At 32.5% G+C, this 18,795-nt stretch overlaps 1 protein-coding gene across 1 annotated transcript in view; it reads right to left on the bottom strand.

Annotated features, from left to right (window-relative positions):
- The window catches only part of SUGT1 (SGT1 homolog, MIS12 kinetochore complex assembly cochaperone), a 61,468-nt gene that overhangs the window by 19,556 nt on the left and 23,117 nt on the right, over nt 1-18,795 (bottom strand). Inside the window, exons 9-10 of the mRNA XM_074299204.1 lie at nt 15,508-15,604; nt 14,592-14,699 (exon numbers count right to left, since the gene is read on the bottom strand). Coding sequence (XP_074155305.1) covers nt 14,592-14,699; nt 15,508-15,604 — 205 coding nt within the window. The remainder of the gene's footprint in view (nt 1-14,591; nt 14,700-15,507; nt 15,605-18,795) is intronic.

Genomic DNA, 18,795 nt, shown 5'->3' with positions numbered 1-18,795 from the left:
AGTAAATGTTGCCATTTTTTATTTTTGTTTTGCTGAGGCAATTGGGATTAAGCTAGGAAGTATTAATATTAAGTGTCTGATGCCACATTTGAACTCAGGTCTTCCTGATTTCAGGGCCATCTAGCTACCCATTAGAAAAATTTAAAAAACAAATATCTCCAAAAATTGAGATATAACTGCCCTACCTCATTCTTTAGCAGAGGTCTACAAGTGATCTGCTTTGTACAAACAGCAAAATCCCTTTATGTCACTTTTTTCAAATTCACATTATAAATTTCCTTTTGGCCTGGAACCAAGTGCTATGTTTTAGATAATTATAACTTCAAATCATGCAAATTGAATTTATGTAACTACTCCATGGGATTCAATATTTGGATTAATCCAGATCTAGCTGTTGACCACTCTCTCTCTCCCTTCTGGGTTTTTATGAAAATATTCAAGTTTGCTTCATATTATCTGGCTTGCTCCTTCTCATTCTCCTTTGCCTGCTCATCATCCACATCATGAGTTTTCTCCAAGGTTGTCCTGGTTGTCCTGTTCTCCTATTTTTTCTTTCTTGGTAACCTCAGCAGTTCAACTGTCATCACTTCAACTGTCATCTCTAAAAGCAAATGATTTCCAATTTATCCAGACCTAGTCCCTTCACCAAAATTCAGTTCCATATCTAATTGCCTATTGAACATTTCAAAATACACGTCACAGAAATATCTCAAACTCAATATGTGAAATTGTACTAATTATATTTTTTTCTCCCCAACATCTCTCTTTCCCAAGTTCATAATCATTATCCTAAACTCCTTCAACCTACATATCCAATCAGTTGCTTAATCTTTCTATCTCTACTTTTTCAACATCTCTGGAACAACTCCAGCATCCAACTTAACTAGGGACTTACTCAGACACAGGCAGCAATCATAAAAAAATTTGCAGCTGCCTGCCTGAACCATGAGCTTAGACAAGGCTTTGAGTCTCCATATACCAAGCCAGTTATGGTAATACTAAATAACACATTGATATAGCTTGCCTTATATGCAATTCTTGTTTTTGAAATTTAGATACATTTTTAAATAAATCTACCCTTATTTGCACTTAAGCCCTCTTGAAGGAAATTCTTTTGTAAAGAATTAAAATCATCTTCTATTATTACAATATTAAATGACATGTATCTGTTATACTATAACATATAACTTGTACAAAAAGTGATGTATACAAGATTACTAAAAATCACATATCTATGTATACACATATCTAAATATGTACATATATAGATCTAATATCTAGCAGATCTCTTTAAAATCAAGGAGAGTTTACTTGTATTTTCATTTCCATTCTGAAATCTAGAAGTATGTTCATTTCCAAGAAAAAAATGAAGTTGGATATAAAGGTAACAACATACAGGAAATGAATACCAAAGGACAGTTAGCTCAGTTTATTTATTCTCCACGATCCATTCTTTTCTCAACCACCTACTCTATATTATATTCTTACTTCCGAATCATACATTAAAAAGGTTCTTGTTTTACCTGAATAGTTGAGAAGGAAAAAAGTCACAATATTACCTAAAGCCACTAAAACCTAGGGAACCACACAGACCTGAGAACAAAAGAGTCTTTGTAAATCCTAAGTCAAAGCTCCTAGCAACAAGCTGTTTAAACTGCAATGTACTGACCTAAACTTTAAATTACAGTCAATCTATTCATTAAAACAGCTGCAGGTAACTATCAATTTATGAAGCTTTTTGAAAGTATGAGGAAAAATAAGACTAAATTTCCATGAATCCCTTTCTATGCCTATACTTTTACTTTTTACTTAAAAATCCTAAGATTTTAAATCTTAATGATTTTGGCAGAACATTCCTAGAATTATCACCAAATCAATTTCAGTCTCCCTCTTTCAAAAGAAAAATACAAAAATTTATGTTGCAAAAATTCAGTTGTCCAGCCTTAAATTAAAATAACCAAGAATAAGGAGGTTTCTTTCACCACCAACTAAAGGAAATTCACAAATTTTCAACAGAGTTGAGTTTATAGTTAAGTACTATAGATAATTAAAACTGTTATCATTTATGTCTTTTTTTGCAAGAAATTAATACATAAAGCTCCTTGGGGATAGAGAAAATGCACTGTACTTTTTTATGCCACAAGTATAATCCCTCGTATACATAAACAAACATTTGCTAAACTGAATTGAAGCTTCCACTCCTTTCAAAATCTCTCCATCAACAACCTGATTTTATGTCTGTGTATATACACATATACACATAATGCATACACAAATCATTTTGCAAGACCTTTATATGCTTTATATTATTCTACCATAGTCTACCATGATCAGAAGAAACAAAAAGTGATAGTTATAGTGCAAATTAAAACAAAATAATCTAATTAGAGTTTTTCCCCAGTAACCCTTTTCACATCTAAGGATACATTCTAGACAAATAAGTAATTAAAAGACTGAAACAAATTAATATCTAAGATTCAGTCACTGAAAAGATGATGTTTCCAATCAGAAGTTACTGGTAAGAACCTATCATTTCCTTTATAACATAAGCAGTATGAAGGGAGAAAGTAAAAAATTTAAATCCTTTACTCAGACAAGAAGGCAATAACATTTCCACAAATCAAAGTTACTTTGAGAGAAATTCTGTTAATTCACACTTCTATTTAGAATTTTTTTTTAATTACTATTGCATAGGGGGCAGCTAGGTGGTGCAATGGACAGAGCACCAGCCCTGAAGTCAGGAGGACCTGAGTTCAAATCTGGTCTCAGACTCTTAACACTGTCTAGCTGTGTGACCCTGGGCAAGTCACTTAACCCCAATTGCCTCAGCAAAAATAAATAAATAAATAAAAGTTACTGTTGCATAGCCCAGTTTATTCTATATTAAAAAGCATAATCCTATGATTATTATCTTAGAAATTAATAAGAAATAAAATAAAGCCAAGAAAATTATTAAGCAGGAAAAATTATGTCCAAATTTAATTTCCCAAATGATATAAAATTACATACACACATGCACGCACGTGTGTGTGTGTGTGTGTGTGTGTGTGTGTGTGTGTGTGTGTGTGTGTACTATAAAAGTCTTCTAAATTCAGATAGAAACGAGAGGGGGTAAGGGAAAAGGAGGAGAAAGAGAGGATAAGGGAGAGATTCTTGAGAAGAGTGGGGAGTGTAAATTAAGTAGTGGCAAGGTAATGGGTAGTAAAGCAGAGTCGTCAAGTAGGAATAGGAAATAAGTGTTCATATACAAACATAACAACAATGATCAGGAGTAGAACTTATTAGGGAAAAAAACAGAGCTAATAATCATTGATCTCAAAGTTAAAGCTAAAATAGATTTAATAAGAAAAGGAAAAATAAGGAAAACTACACTACATGCCAGCCATAAACTCAAAATTGTTTTAATTTTAGACAATTTAAAATAACTAGAGAGTATAAGGTTGGAATGGTGTAGGAAATAATGACTTAGTGGATTTAGAAAAATATAAAAAGATTTGGACTTAAGAAGAATGAAGTTATTCCCTTCAAAGAAACAGGGCAAACAATCATAAATGTATATGAATATGCATGTGAATATATGCACATGATTATTAATATCTATACATTTGTATAAGCATATGTATGTAAGGATAATAAATACATCTACACTTAATTGCTGTCTTCTTGGGGAGAGAGGAGGAGAAGATAGAAGAAAGGAAGGGAAAAAAAGAATTTAAAATGCACAGGAAAGAACAAAAGAAAACCTACAAGAAAGAAAAAAAAAAAGTAGCTCTAAGCACAATATATAATATTTATTACAGAGACTTTCTTAAAATGGAAATTTATAGTCTCATTTTGTATCCCCTCATGTTCTGCTATGCCCATAGCAATGTTTTTTTTTCTATTTTGAAAAGAATAAAAAAATAAAATTTTAAAAAAAGATAAAATGGATTAGCAGGAAGATATTTCTGTAATCTTTCACTTAGTAAAAGTACCTTAATTTTAGCTTGCCATTAAATAGTTTAGTATTTCAATTAAATTATTTCACTAACCAAATAATTTATTAATCTATTTTAGCTTTTCCTACAGAAAACTTTTCATTCTAATTAACCACTGGATAGATATAAATGAAAGAAAAAAAAGCAAACTTCATTCAGCCTTAAAGATAGAAGCAAATTAGAGAAAAAATACAGGAAAAAAAAAAAATGAATGTAGCTTGAAAGAACAAATTCATGAAATTACAAATTTCACTTATTCTATTAAGTAAAACTATATACACCTACCATACTAAGTGTTCAAAAATGCTAACAAGAATACTATAAGCAAATTATCTTTATTTTTCTTGTAAGGTTTAATGCAATTTTATTTAAGGAATGGGAAGACTCAAACACAAGGTTTGGAGAGTTTTGCATACAATTTATGTTGCATTTTGGCTCCCCCTGCTGCACAGAGAAGATTATTTAAATTAATTGTTAAAACTAATGATTTGGTATCACAATGTGTTAAGTGAGTATGACACCATACAGTGGAACCTCTGGGTTAAGGATAATAATCCTTAAGCACATGAAAATTTCATTTCTCAGAATATAAGAGTAATGAAGAACCAATACTCTAAACGGAATATTAAACTAGTTGATAAAAAGTGCAGCAAGATTTTTTTCAAGAGATTACATTATGCCATCATTTATAAGAAGCAGTGCTGGATATTGTCAGACATTTATCATAACCTTTAGAGAAACATATTTCAATAAATTCAGATGTGGTCCCATGACCTACAATACTAAAAGTGAAAATGGCTAGAAAAATATGGTGGGGAGGCAGAAGAATGAAACTAATGACATAATTTATAATAGTTACTTTGTACCATTTATGAACTGGTTCTATGATTAACTCAGATTCAAAAAAGGACAAGTTTAAAAGGTTAAAACAAAGACAGATAACCAAGAAAATATATTAAAAAATGACATGAGCCCAGAAAACTATACAGGTTAAAACTAAGAATGAGCTGTCATTTGTAGGAAATTGGGACTTAGCAGAAAACAAAAGTTTGGTTTTTTTTTGTTTTTTTTTTGCTATGTTTACGGCAAGAATCAATCAATTAAAAAAAAATTTATTAAGCATCTATGACAATCACTGTGCTAAATGCTGGGGACACAAATAAAAATATGGGACACTATCTGCTTTCAAGAGTTTATTTACATTCAACATATTCATAGATAAGTATCTAGAGGATATATACAAAATAAAGGTGGAGTGGTGGGATTGATAATTGAGATAAGTCACTTGGAAGCAAGTGGCACTAATGCTGAGCCTCAAAGGGCACTAATGCTGTAAATGGCAGATACAAGGAAACCAACTCTTCCAGAGACAGCCTGTATAAAAGGGGGGAGTCATGTGAGAAGCCTCAAATGTAAGTGTGAGATTCTAAAAGGCTTTAAAATAACAAAGGAAAATCTATTTTGTACAATTATAAGACGGAAAAGAATTGGTTAGAAGAAGGCCATGTAGATTTTTGCAGCGTTAAGAACTAAATAAGACTTTTCATCACCACTGATAACAAGCTAGAAATGACTTATATTTTAGGAATCTCAATCAACTATGTGAGTGAAGAATTTAAAAGGGGAGAGACCAAAGACAAGACCAATTATGAGACCAGAAAAGAGTCCAGGCTATGACAGCCTGCACTAGGGTTGCTATGGTACAAGCAAAAAAAAAAAAAAAAAAGATAGATTCGAAAAAACTTCAAGGAGAAACAATCAGCAAGACTTGGCAATAGAATGGCATTAATGAGATAAAGGCAATTTCAGAGTCAAGAATAACTCTTTAGGCTATGAAGAATGGAGATTTCTTCCACAAAAATAAAGAATGGAAGAGGGAAAAGAGGGAAAAGTGCATGGTTTAGAGAAGGGTATGGGGTACATCCAGCCTGCAGGTCATATAAGGCCTATAAAATCATGTGCTAAGGCAACCATAGGCGGCGATGAACTGAGCTGGGTATAACACATATGCAAAAATGTTCATAGCAACCATTTTTGTAGGGGCAAGGAACTGGAAACTGAATGGATGCCCATCAATTGGAGAATGGCTGAATAAGTTATGGTATATGAATGTTATGGAATATTAATGTTTTGTAAGAAACAATCGGCAGGATGATTTCAGAGAAGTCTGAAGAGACTTACATGAGCTAATACTAAAAGAAGTGAGCAGAACCAGGAGATCATTGTACACAGCAAAAGCAAGATTATATGATGATCAATTCTGATAGACATGGTTCTTTTCAACAATGATTCAGGCCAGTGCTAAGCCTTGTGATGAAGACAGACATCTGTACACCCAGGAAGAGGACTGTGGGAACTGAGTGTAGATCACAATATAGTATTTTTACTCTTTTTGTTGTTGTTTGCTTGTATTTTATTTTCTTTCTCTGATTTTTCTTGTGCAGCATGATAATTGTAGAAATATATATGTAAGAATTACACGTTTAACATATATTGGATTACTTGATGTCTAAGGAAAGGGGTGGGAGGAGAAAGGGAGAAAAAAATTCAGAATACAAAGTTTTATTTTAGACATGTTTAATTTATCTCTTGAACATCCAATAAGAAATGTTTGAAAGGCAGCTGGAAACATGAGACTGAGGTTAATAAAGACTTTTGAACAGAACAGGTAGATTTGAGAATTGTCAAGGGGTAATGAAATACATGATAGTTGATGAGATTACCAAATGAGAGAGTACAGAGTCAAAAGAGGACCCACAACAGGATCCTGAGAATGTGATCTGAATAAGGATCCAGCAAAGGAGACTGAGAAAAGAGGAGAAATAGGAGAAAATGGTGTCCAGAAATCCTAAAAGAAGAGAAAAAGAGTGTTCAACAGTGTCAAAGACTGAAGAGAGGACAAGACAGGTGAAGATTAGGAAAAGGTTATTGGATCTGACATCAATGGCTTTAGAGAGAGCAGTTTTGAAGGAATGATAAAGTTGGAAGCCAGCCTGTAAGGGAAGAAAGTGAGAGGAGAAAAAATGAAAGCAACTTTTTTAGGAAGTTTAGCCACAAAATGCAGAGAGATGTAAGACAATAGGTAGCAGTGGTAGAAAGATGAAGTCCGTTTTTTTCAAAATGGACAGATATGGGCATGTTTGTACTCAATAGAAAAGGAACCAATAGCATGGGAGAAATTAAAAATAAATGTTAAGGATGAAGATAACATGGTAGGAAACAAAATGTGTCAGCACATTCTTTGATGTAAAAAATATACATGAGCAGAAAAGGCTTAAAAAAAGTTAGCTCTACAATTTGGAACTACACCCAGAGGTATATCAAACTGGGTATACTCTTTGATTCAGCAGTGCTACTACTGGGCTTATATCCCAAGGAAATACTAAAGAAGGGAAGGGACCTGTATGTGCCAAAATGTTTGTGGCAGCCCTTTTTGTAGTGGCTAGAAACTGGAAAATGAAGGGATGCCCATCAATTGGAGAATGGTTGGGTAAATTATGATATATGAATGTTATGGAATATTATTGTTCTATAAGAAATGATCATCAGGATGATTTCAGAGAGGCTTGGAGAGACTTACATGAACTGATGCTAAGTGAAGTGAGAAAAACCAGGAGATCATTGTACACAGCAGCAGCAAGATTATATGACAATTAATTCTGATAGATGTAGTTCTCTTCAACAATGAGATGATTCAGGCCAGTTCCAATGGTCTTATGATGGAGAGAGCCATCTGCACCCAGAGAGAGGACTGTGGGAACTGAGTATGGACCACAATATAGTATTTTCACTCTTCTTTCTCATTTTTTCTTGATATGATTTTTCTTGTGCTACATGAAAATTTGTGAAAATATGTATAGAAATCCACATGTTTAATATATAATGAATTATTTGCCATTTAGGGAAGAGGGAAAGGAGGGAAAAAAATTTAGAACACAAGATTTTGTAAGGGCGAATGTTGAAAATTATCCATGTGAACATTTTGAAAATAAAAATCTTTAATTAAAACAAACAAAAAGTTAATTTTATATCAGGGGCTCTTCAAGTATTTTTTGTGTCATGGACCCCTTTTGGAAGTCTAGTGAATCTTAAGGACCCTTTCTTTGAATAATATTTTTTTAAAGGAATAAAATAAAATACATAGGATTTCAAAGGAAACCAAAGTTTAATAAAAATAAAGAAGTAATTTCTACCCCTAACCCAAGAATCCCCTGAAATGGACCCCAAGTTAAAGATTCCTACTTTACATAATTAGGTAGGAATTCTTTGGCTTCCTAAAAATGTGATGAGCCCAAATGACTTGTGATTTTTAAAAGTCTAAATAAACCAAAAATATACTAAACATCTGAAACTCAAAATCTAATATACTTAGAATCCCAATCACTCTTCCTAACTAAAAACTTGCTTAATTTTTTTTAAATAATTGCACAAAGTTCCTATAGCTGTCTGAAAATGCCTTAGTTTTTTAGGGGGGGAAAAAAAAACATGACTTGATCGATCTAGAAATATATCAAAACATCCTCACCACCAAAGCCAGCAATGTGTTTTGCAGAAAGTCTCCAATCATACTTAGTAGCTCTGATCATGTTATTTCTTTGTTCTTTGAGCACTCCCTAAAAAGGTCCAAACTCTATAGGTTCCTGAGGCATCTAAGACTATTTATATACCTATAACAAGTTGTCCTTTCTTGAAATTCAAAGCTAGAAAGAACTTATTTAGCTTTACATTAGGCTAATCACTTTACAGGAAACCAAGACCTATCAGTGACTAACTCTAGGAAATAATTTCCAACTATTTCCCCTAATTAATCTTAACTGGATTACTTAACAAAGGCTTGGACAACAGTTTTCCAAGAAAAAAATTCAATCTATCAACAACCATATAAAAAATTATCCAAATCATTAAATTAACACCTCACCTACAACAAATATTAATGTTGGAAAGACAAAATGCACTATTGATAGAGCAATAATATATTTGGTTCAACCATTTTGAAAACCATTTTGAATTACACTAGAAAAGTTATCACACTATAATTATCCTTTTTCCCAGAAATGTCACTACTAAGCACATACCTCAAGGACATTAAAGATAAAAGGAAAGGTCTCATATGTATGAAAATATTTATAGCAGCAGTAAAGAATTGGGAGCAAAATGGGTGTCCATCAACCAGGAAAATGACTGAACAAACTGTGATAGATTACGGTGCCTTCAGAAATGAGTATGAAGAATTTCCTTATATATGATTTCCCCTATTTTGCAGACAAGGAGACTAAAATTCAAAAGAGGTTAGGTAACTCATATCAGAGGCATGAACACATGTCTAATATAAAATCCAGTGCTGGCTCCACTACATTACACTGTCTATAATGATTTAAAGTTAAAAGATTCAGAGCTTAAAAAGTCCAAAGGAATCGCCAAATCCAACTTCCTCATTTTAAAAGTGAGGACATTAAAGCCCACAAGGATTATATGACCAGCCCAAAGTCACCCAGGTAGTGAGAGGCAAAGCTGGGATCCAATATGTCATTCTCTACTCTAGTATTCTAATACCAACACCCCAGTACATTTATGAAAATATATCCTCTTATTTTCTTGAGATTATTCAGGCTACAAGTTAAACACAATGCAAGTAGAACAATCAAAAAAAAATTTTTAAAGCCTAGAACAAAGACTAAAGAAAGCACACTGCCAATCACATGAAAAAAGCTGATTGTTTCAACTGCTCCAAGATTCCTGGCAGCTAATATATAAAGGAAAAGACTTATCAAAGAATTTTTATTTTCTAATACAAGGAAACATAAAAAATTCATCCCCAAAGATATATTTTCCTAAAATTAAATTTTAATAGGAATATCAGGTAGATTAACACAAGCATGTAGTTATAAATTTTAAGAGAACCAAGCTATATAACTTGCAATATAAATATATCTTAACCCTCTATTCCTTTTCTCTATTCATTCAAAAACCTTTTTTATTAAGTATCTAACACACTCCTCCAAAGAAATCTTAGGTGGCATTGAAGTTGATCCTATGTCACATGGTTGAAACTGGTTCAACCAGGGGTTCTCAAACCACAGCCCGCGGGCCACATGCAGCCCACTAAGGACGTTTATGCGGCCTGCCCGGTTATGGCAAATGGGCTGAGACAGGGTGTGAGTTTTTGTTTTTACTATAGTCCATCCCTCCAACAATCTGAGGGACAGTGAACTGACCCCCTATTTAAAAAGTTTGAGGACCACTGGGTTAGACATTTAAAACCCTACAGTCACATGTTTGGATATATCCCTATAATGAGCAAATGTCAAGTTTATCTAGACTGAAATTACAGGATCACAGAATCTTATAATTAGAAAAGACTTTAAAGATGATCAATCTGAAACCCTTGTTTTAAGAGTTGAAAAATTGAAGCCAAAATAAATAAGGGGGAGGGGAGAAGAAGCGCATTCCAGAGACATGCATCTTAAATGATAATCAGCTGGATTCTAAACTGGCTGGAAATCCAGACCCCAAAAAGTAGCCACTAATGATTTGATATCAACTTGGGACAATGTCCCCAACACTGTCTCATTCCCTCCAAGAACTCAGCAGGGGCAGCCTGATATCACCACAGGTGTTGACATTTAACCCTGCCCTTCCTCCAAAAAAAACAAAGAAAAACAAAAACAGTTCCATTTTCCGGACTGCCAGGGTTTACCAAACTTGCACTGTAGGTTCTGCTCCTGGGTATTATGCTCTTGAAGCGTAAGTGTGTTCATCATATTTAGTCCTACCTACATAGATCTTACCAGCATGCTTTCTGGACAGTTTCATGCTACATCCCTTTATTTCCCCTTTAGTCTCCAAAACAGCACTCCGGGTTCTACCCTATTCATTTGTGTTCTTTTAACTTATGAGAATTTAGCATATCTCTAGTCTGACCCACCAAACTGCTCTTCCTCCAACTTCAATAAAATTGCATAGTACATTTACCTCTTTTCACTTTTCCTCAACCTACCTCTCACTTTCCACATTTCTAGCTATAGAAATAATATTCAAATCAATATTACCATTTCTGGAAAGGACTTAACAATAAAATACCTTATCATTCCATTCACCATTCCTATGACTTTCCAAAAGAAAATACCTATCCCAGGCCACCATTTTCCTATAAATATGTTATCTTCCCTATTAGAATGTAAGTTACTTAAGGACAGGGATTTTTAAAAAATTATTTGTATCACCAATGTTTAGCATAATGTCAACCACAAAATAAAAAATTAATAAATGTCTTTTTTATTCATTATTTGTTCAGTAACCTAGGGATCCACGCTTGGCATTTTGCTGTTTCACTTTTTTATCAGTGATTTTGAGAAAAGTTCAAATGGCTTATTTATAAAAAAGAGGAGTTGAGATGAAGAAGGAAAGCTAACACAATGGGTTCAAACTTGGGACTAAAAAAGATTTTGGCAAGCAGGGCCAAATTAAATTTTACAATGATACCTGTAAAAGCCTTATTATTCTTGGCTTGAAAAAAAAAATCATCTTTCTAAGCATAAGACAAAAGAGCTATGGTTAGACAAAAATCCATGGGGAAAAGATCTAAAGGTTTTAAAGGACTGAAAGCTCAACAAGAATTCATATTATGAAATACTAGTTAGGAAAATTAATGCACTAAGGCTGTACCAGGACTAAGGAGGGTGCAGCAGACAGAGCAGGGAGTCAGAGAAGTGCAGATACTATGTCTAAGCTGTCTCAGATTCCCCATCCATAAAAAAGGGATAACAGTATGTATCCCTTTTTTTGCTCATTCTAACCATAGAAACAAGGTATTGACATCATGTCCTCCCACAAGACTTGCAGAATAAAAAGGTTTCTCTTAAAGAAACAGAAGTAAAATCTTTCTATTTTTAGATTCAAATGAAAATTCTCCATAAAATAAGATATATCTTAAAGAGCAGACAATGGAGATGAACCAAGCTAGGTTTATCATGAATTGGTAACACAGTAATAAACATGCTTATTCTGTACCAAGTTCAAACACCCTGTCATGACACCACATTCTTACAAGTAACTGTAACTGTCCTCTCATTGGGAAATTATCGGAAAAGACTTTAAAATGAACTATTCATTGCCATTAATTTATCGGACTTTTGAAAAGCAAATTTTAAAGCTTAGAAGAGACTATACCTATCCTTTTAGTCACATAGGCTCACAGCCTGGTAGAATTCCTCAACTCCCATTCTCCCTCACTATCTCTGCAGACAGTCAGCTGCCAAATACTGTCTATTCTACCTCTTCAGCAACTCTCCCATCTACCTCAATATATTGACAGAAGGGAAAGCCAAACCCTAGTTCACATCTTTATCACATTTTGACGAGGCTATTGTAATTGTCCTAACTGGTCTCCCTACCAGGTGTTTCTATATTCTCCAAGCCATCCTCTACAGAGGTATTGGTAATGCCCATATAGCAAAGATTTAACTATGTTGTTCTCCTGTTCATAAATAAACTGCAGAGGCTCTCTATTGCCACTAATATTGAATACTTACCTCTCAGTGTTTATTGTTTAAAACCTTTCACAATATAGCACCAGCCTACTTTTCTATATTCACCTTCAATCATTCTGCTTTCTGGCCAAACTGACCTCTCTGCTCTGTTGTTCAAGACATTCCATCTCCTACCTTTATCTTTTTTGCACAGACAGTCCATTTACCCTTATAATACACTTCCTCTTCTCCTCTGGCTCTTAAAATCTCTAAATGTCTTCAAGTTTAGATCAAGTACCATTTCTTACATGAGGTTTTTCTTTTAATCAGCCTGACCTCCAATAGCTAGTTCTTCTCTACTCTAAAATTACCTTGAATTAATTTTCTATGTTTATGTACACATATGTATTTATATTTGTCTATATGCATAGACACATGCAAACAATTGTATCTGCATACCTCTCTATATGTACATGCATAAATACATAAATATATACACATATGTAATTATATACTTTTATGCATACAAGTGTTCCGTACTACAACATAAACTGCCAAGACATCAGGTTGGGAAAAGAGGATGTTTTATCTTTGTGTTCCCAGGGCCTCCTGGTTACATCACAGGGACTTCATAAAGACTCATTAATTGATTTTAGTTCAACTGTACTTTGAGAAAAAAAAAAATTGAGGCCAAAGATTTTGATTTTCCCCAGTTCACATATTGAACTTTTAGTTGAAAGCTAGAATCCAAGCCAACTGACTTTTAGTTCATGCTTTTCCTAGAAGAGCACAGTCCTCATGTTTTGAATTTGCATTCATGATTTACATTCTAATTTTGGATGAGGATAATTTTTTAATACATTTATGCAAAAATTATATAAGGTAACAAAGAGTCAAGTAAAGTAACATGCAATGGCTCAGCAGATACAGCACCAGAACTGGAGCCAGCAAGACCCAAGTTCAAATCCAGTTCCAGACACTTATGAGCTGCATGATCCCAGGCAAGTCATCTAAAGCAAACTGCCCCTCCCCACAAAAGCAATATGCATTTAAATTATAATTTGAATTTGCTATTCCCTCACTTAATTAAGGCAAAGAAATTTTAAAGTTTCAACTATAGTAATTTTTTAAAATAAATGAAATTTGCAAAATGAAACTTTGTAAACCTTAAAGTGCTTTATAAATGTTAACATCATCTACATTATTATTATTATTATTATTATTATTATTATTATTATTATTATTATTAAAAAACAAACAAGAACAATGCTAATCTAACATTAGATTTTATGACAGGATGATCAATGGAATAAGATAACACATAAAAATAATTAGATTTATGTAATCATGGGAAGAGAATTTTTTAGCTATAGACGTAACAAATAAAAACCAAATTCCTTAACTTCATATATATGGACCTCCACAACTGAAACCACAGTATGCTCCATCCAAAATGAACTACTTACCAATATAGAAACATGTTCTGAAATTTTTTACTTTCACATCTCTGCTCATACCATTTCCCACTGACTATACTGCCTCCTTCCACCACTTCTACCTGATGAAAGACTGGTTATGTTTTAAAGTATAGTTCAAAGAACACATAATTCACAAGGCCTTCTGTGATATTCTCAGGCAGAAAAAATTCCTTTCCCTTTCTGAATTCTCATGGATTTAGTTGTACCTCCCCCCAAGATAAAGCTGAATATAAATGTATAGTTTATTTGGATGCATGACTACTACTATCTTTCATACATCTCCTGAGAGACAGGATTTATTCTCCTCAAGATCATATATAGTGCAGTGTTTTATAACAGTGGATATTTGATATATGTTGAATTGTTTGTAAAAAACACATTGTCATCTTAATCTTTAATAGTTTAAAGGAATAAATATCACTTTAATAAATTCACCACACTTACACAAAAGTCAACAAATGCAAAAACAACAGTTAAAAAGCACACATAGTAACAAAATTTGACTAAACTTTTTGATGTTCAAAGTAGGCTATTTCTGAGTTCATGTCTTTAAAAAAAAGAATATTAATTCCATGTTTTAGAATTAAAATCACATGAAAAGTTGCATCGACAGTTTTTATCTTTTTAAAGAATTATTATTAGCAATTAACCATTTCAATATGCTTTACCTTTGTTGAAAGTATTTTAAAGATGCTCTGTTCAGGTATTATAGGATGATTAAGTGAAAGCTTTAAACTATAGTCCTCTCCTGATGGAAGTTTCACCACTGCAGATAACTATTGAATAAAGACATTATTAAACTTTAGGATAAAATAGTCATATTAAAATTAGCTCTAAGAACTTGAACACTTCTAAGTTAATGTATATTATTCAAATAAAATATATCTGAGGCAGAAACCTCAAAATATACTGTTTTTTAATTGGTATCAGATATAGGCATTCAAATGTGAACTAAAAAACAAATAGAAAATATTTCAAAGAAAAAAAAAAATTTGTACCATATTAATATTCTTTCATGTTGACCTTCTTCAGGTTTCTATGAATAGAAAGAAATAAGTACGTACCTATGTTTCACTTTTGAGTCCCACTAAAACTTATCGAAAACAGACTAATAATCTCATAATTTCATTTAATTTTCACCTAAAATTATCCACCACCAAATTTAACTGTCATAAACTTTTAGTCTACAAATAACCAAGTTGATATATATTTACTAAGGATACAATGAGATTTAAAATCTCTAAAGATTTCAAACATAAAAACTAGAATCATTATATATAAACATATTACTAAAGAGATTAACAACATTTCTTAGCACTGATAAATTGGTTCTGTAATAAATTTGTAAGCTAGAAAAAAAAATTGTATATTGTTTTCAAAAAGCATACCTACACCTATGGTATGATTTGTCATGTTAGTGACATTTTTAAACTCATTTTAAGCTAATAATCCTTAAATTACCAATCTAATTTTTTTATATTAATTCAAGTAAAGAATAAGACTAATGTACACATACTATATTTGCAGTTAATTCTATTTTAGATCAACAAGCAATTGCAAATAAGATTCAAAAAAAATAATCACCTCATTTTCTGAAAACTCCACATTTATGTTATTCTTCTGAACATTCTTGATCATAAGTGTAATGATTACTTGAGATTCTGTTTGGTACCAATCATACCTTTAAAAGTAAGCACAAAGAATTCCAACCAGATGAGAAACATAAAACAAAGTAGAACTACAGAAAAGATGGGGAAAATTAAATCAAGGAATTATAACAACTGTATAGGAGAAATAAATTGTTTTCTTTGTAAGAAATATAAGGAAGTATTAAGACCAAGACAGCTGCACTTAACTAAATGAAAGTCAAAATTTATATGCAATAAAACTCAAAGAAAACAGACTTAAAATATATGCAATTCCTATAAAACATGTTATGTATTAAAAAAGAAAAAATGGTCACATTGACAATTTCTAATCCACAAGAAATAAATATAAAAAGATATGAACAAATTTCAATTTAACAATTCTTGACCCTGAGATGTAAATTAAAATAACTTTGAGGCTCTATCTCATACCCATCAAACTGACAAAAATAACTAAATTCAAAGAGATTCAATCCTAGCAGGGTTCTAAAAAAATATACTCATTTCATTGCCTGCAAAAATGCAAACTTGCATAATCTTTTTAGAGCATAATCTGGTAATACACATTAAAAGTTAAAAGAATAATCATATTCCTATACTCAATAATTCCATGGTTGGAGATATACTGTGAAAGCCTTACCAAAAACAAAATAAAGAGTAACATATTGAAAGATGTGCATAGCAATTTTACACATCATTGCAAAAAACTGGAAACAACCTAAATATCCAATAAAGGAATAGTTATGTAAACTGACTAAAAAGTATGAGAAAGAAAAAGAATCTAGAAAGACTTGGGAAATAACAGAAATTTTAAAACAAAAAGATGAAACCTAGAGGAATAGAGTACATATGAACTAGAAATACAAGAGGACAAGTGAATGAGAATAAACAGCATCCAAAGGACTCAAAAGAGCAACTGGGAAAAAATGCTATGAAATTTTGTACATTGAAATTAAGTTAAATGTAAATAGATAACTAAGTAATTTTAGTTAGGTATGCTGATACTCAATGTTTTTTTTTAAAAACACTTAAAATTTTTAAAGGATAAAAAAACACAAAAACTTAATTCAATAATAGTCCTAATTAACAAAATCTACAATACAAAAATTTATAATATGGAAATAGATGTTACATTTTAGTTCTGTGTCTAGTCCCATCATTATAAGATTACTTGAAAGTATTTGCTACCAAAATAAGAAAGACCAGTTACCAACAAAAATCACTGATTCTAATTGACATTTTATCAAGGGAAAAAAAAAGTCTTAAAAATAGCAAGGGCTCCACCTTGAGGGACAAAACAGCAAAGCAAGTTTCTGTTATTGTAGGTAATATATCAAAAGAGAGCCACAAACACTCTGTCCAGTTGTTGGGGGTATTAATGTGATTCTTTAAGTGGCATTCCTAATCTTGTTTTATTTAAGGTAATATTAAATTACTTTTTTTTAATTCCTTCAATACCTACCAAGTCATGATAGATACAAGGTACAAGAATGTTAAAATGATACAAGGATATATCTTAGAAACAATTAAAGATGATTTACTAATCTTTATGTAGAACTGAGCATTTATAAAACACAACTATGGGGAGTTCTCACTGCTCTCACACCAGTGTTGTTAAAGCGAGGATCTAATTCTGTTAAGTTTCAGCATCAAAGCTTAAGCATAAAGTAATGCAGAAGAAAAATAATGTCATGAATGTACACATAAATGTTTTGCAGTGCTTAAGAGTGCTGGTCTCTCTTAAAGTCCAAGGGCCCAGGTTTTTATTCTACATTGGCCACCTCATTCCAGATCTTTTCTTTTCCGCTAAGAACATAACAAGGACAAAATACTCTGTTAAGATTTTCAACCTCCTTTTCTTATGTTGAAATGTGCCTTCCTTAAATGGATTATATGGGGAAAGTAATCCAAATCTTCCATAAAAACCCCAAAAAAACCCAGTTCAAAATATGTAGAGGAAGGCTAAAATAATGAAAAATTAAAATACTAGTAGTTTTCCATCATTACCTACCAGTTTTTTACCATTTTAAATTCTTATTATCAATACATAATTACCAATTATGATATGTAAAGTATGGACTGGCTCCCTGGAAGGCCTCACAGTCAGCCAGAATTAGTATAAATCAAAGTCCTTGGTCTTTAGAAGGAGAAGTGAAGGAAGCAGGCAAGCTGCTCAGGAAGAGAGATGAAAAGCACCAAAGGGAAGTGGGGACTATTAGCGGGTTTCTGGGCCGAAAGGTCTTACTAGAAACAGGTATGCACAAACCCATTAGCATGGGAGGTATTACACAAGCACATAGCAATAAAGCACAGGCTAGAAGCGATGGCTCTCTCCACAGCCGGTGCAGGCTCAATGTGGTATAACAAACATGAATTGTACATGCAAGTAGTGATATAACAAACAATATGAATCAACATGGTGTAAAAGATTTCCAGAAGTCCTAGAAAGAGGGTATGTAAATAACAATCACACATATGCCTCCTTCAATGATCAATTACCAAATATCCACATTTCCTATATATTCCTTATCCCACTAACCTGGAAAGAAGATATAAGTTTGTCCAAACAAAAAAATTTTCATGAAAATCCAAAATTATTGGAAAAGTTCAACATCTGTAATAACTAAGGTACTATATGTTTTTCTAGTCTCCTCTCTCTTGCTCTTCCAAAGGTGAGAAAAGAATATATGTAACTGGTTTTTCAGCAGAAGATGGGAAGCAGTCCAAAACAGTCACCTCTCTCAGGGCTAGGACTAGCTTGCAAGCAATTTACCATTCCTGTATTGTTAATCCATATATAACAGTTAGTCTTCTGTCAGGGATGGTCAGAGCTGTCATCCTTATTAAGCTAAAAGTGTTTCTATGAAAATTTCACAGTAAAGAAAGTAAAATGAGAGGCATAATATACTAAATTTCCATAGGACTTACTGTTTTCCTACTTTGGCATTGCTAATTTACTAAGCTACTATAACTGCTAGACTTTAAGAGAAGGAAGCTGACTGATCCTAATTTATGGAAAGGTGACGAAGGAATATATCAGATATCAGATAAAGTAATTCCCAAGATAAAAGTAAATTCAAGAGAGGGTTATTTGAAATAAACTGAAATAAGTACTAATAACTAAATACTTATGGAATTAATTTTGTAATGCAATGGTGAAATATAAGAGGTTATTTTAAAATCATAGAAGATCTTCCTTGAAGGAAATAATGATCCTTCCTAACCT

Source organism: Sminthopsis crassicaudata, chromosome 3, assembly GCF_048593235.1.
Source record: "Sminthopsis crassicaudata isolate SCR6 chromosome 3, ASM4859323v1, whole genome shotgun sequence".
Taxonomy (NCBI): domain Eukaryota; kingdom Metazoa; phylum Chordata; class Mammalia; order Dasyuromorphia; family Dasyuridae; genus Sminthopsis; species Sminthopsis crassicaudata.
The sequence above is the reverse complement of the archived record's forward strand: the minus strand, read 5'-3'. Positions and strand labels throughout refer to the sequence as shown.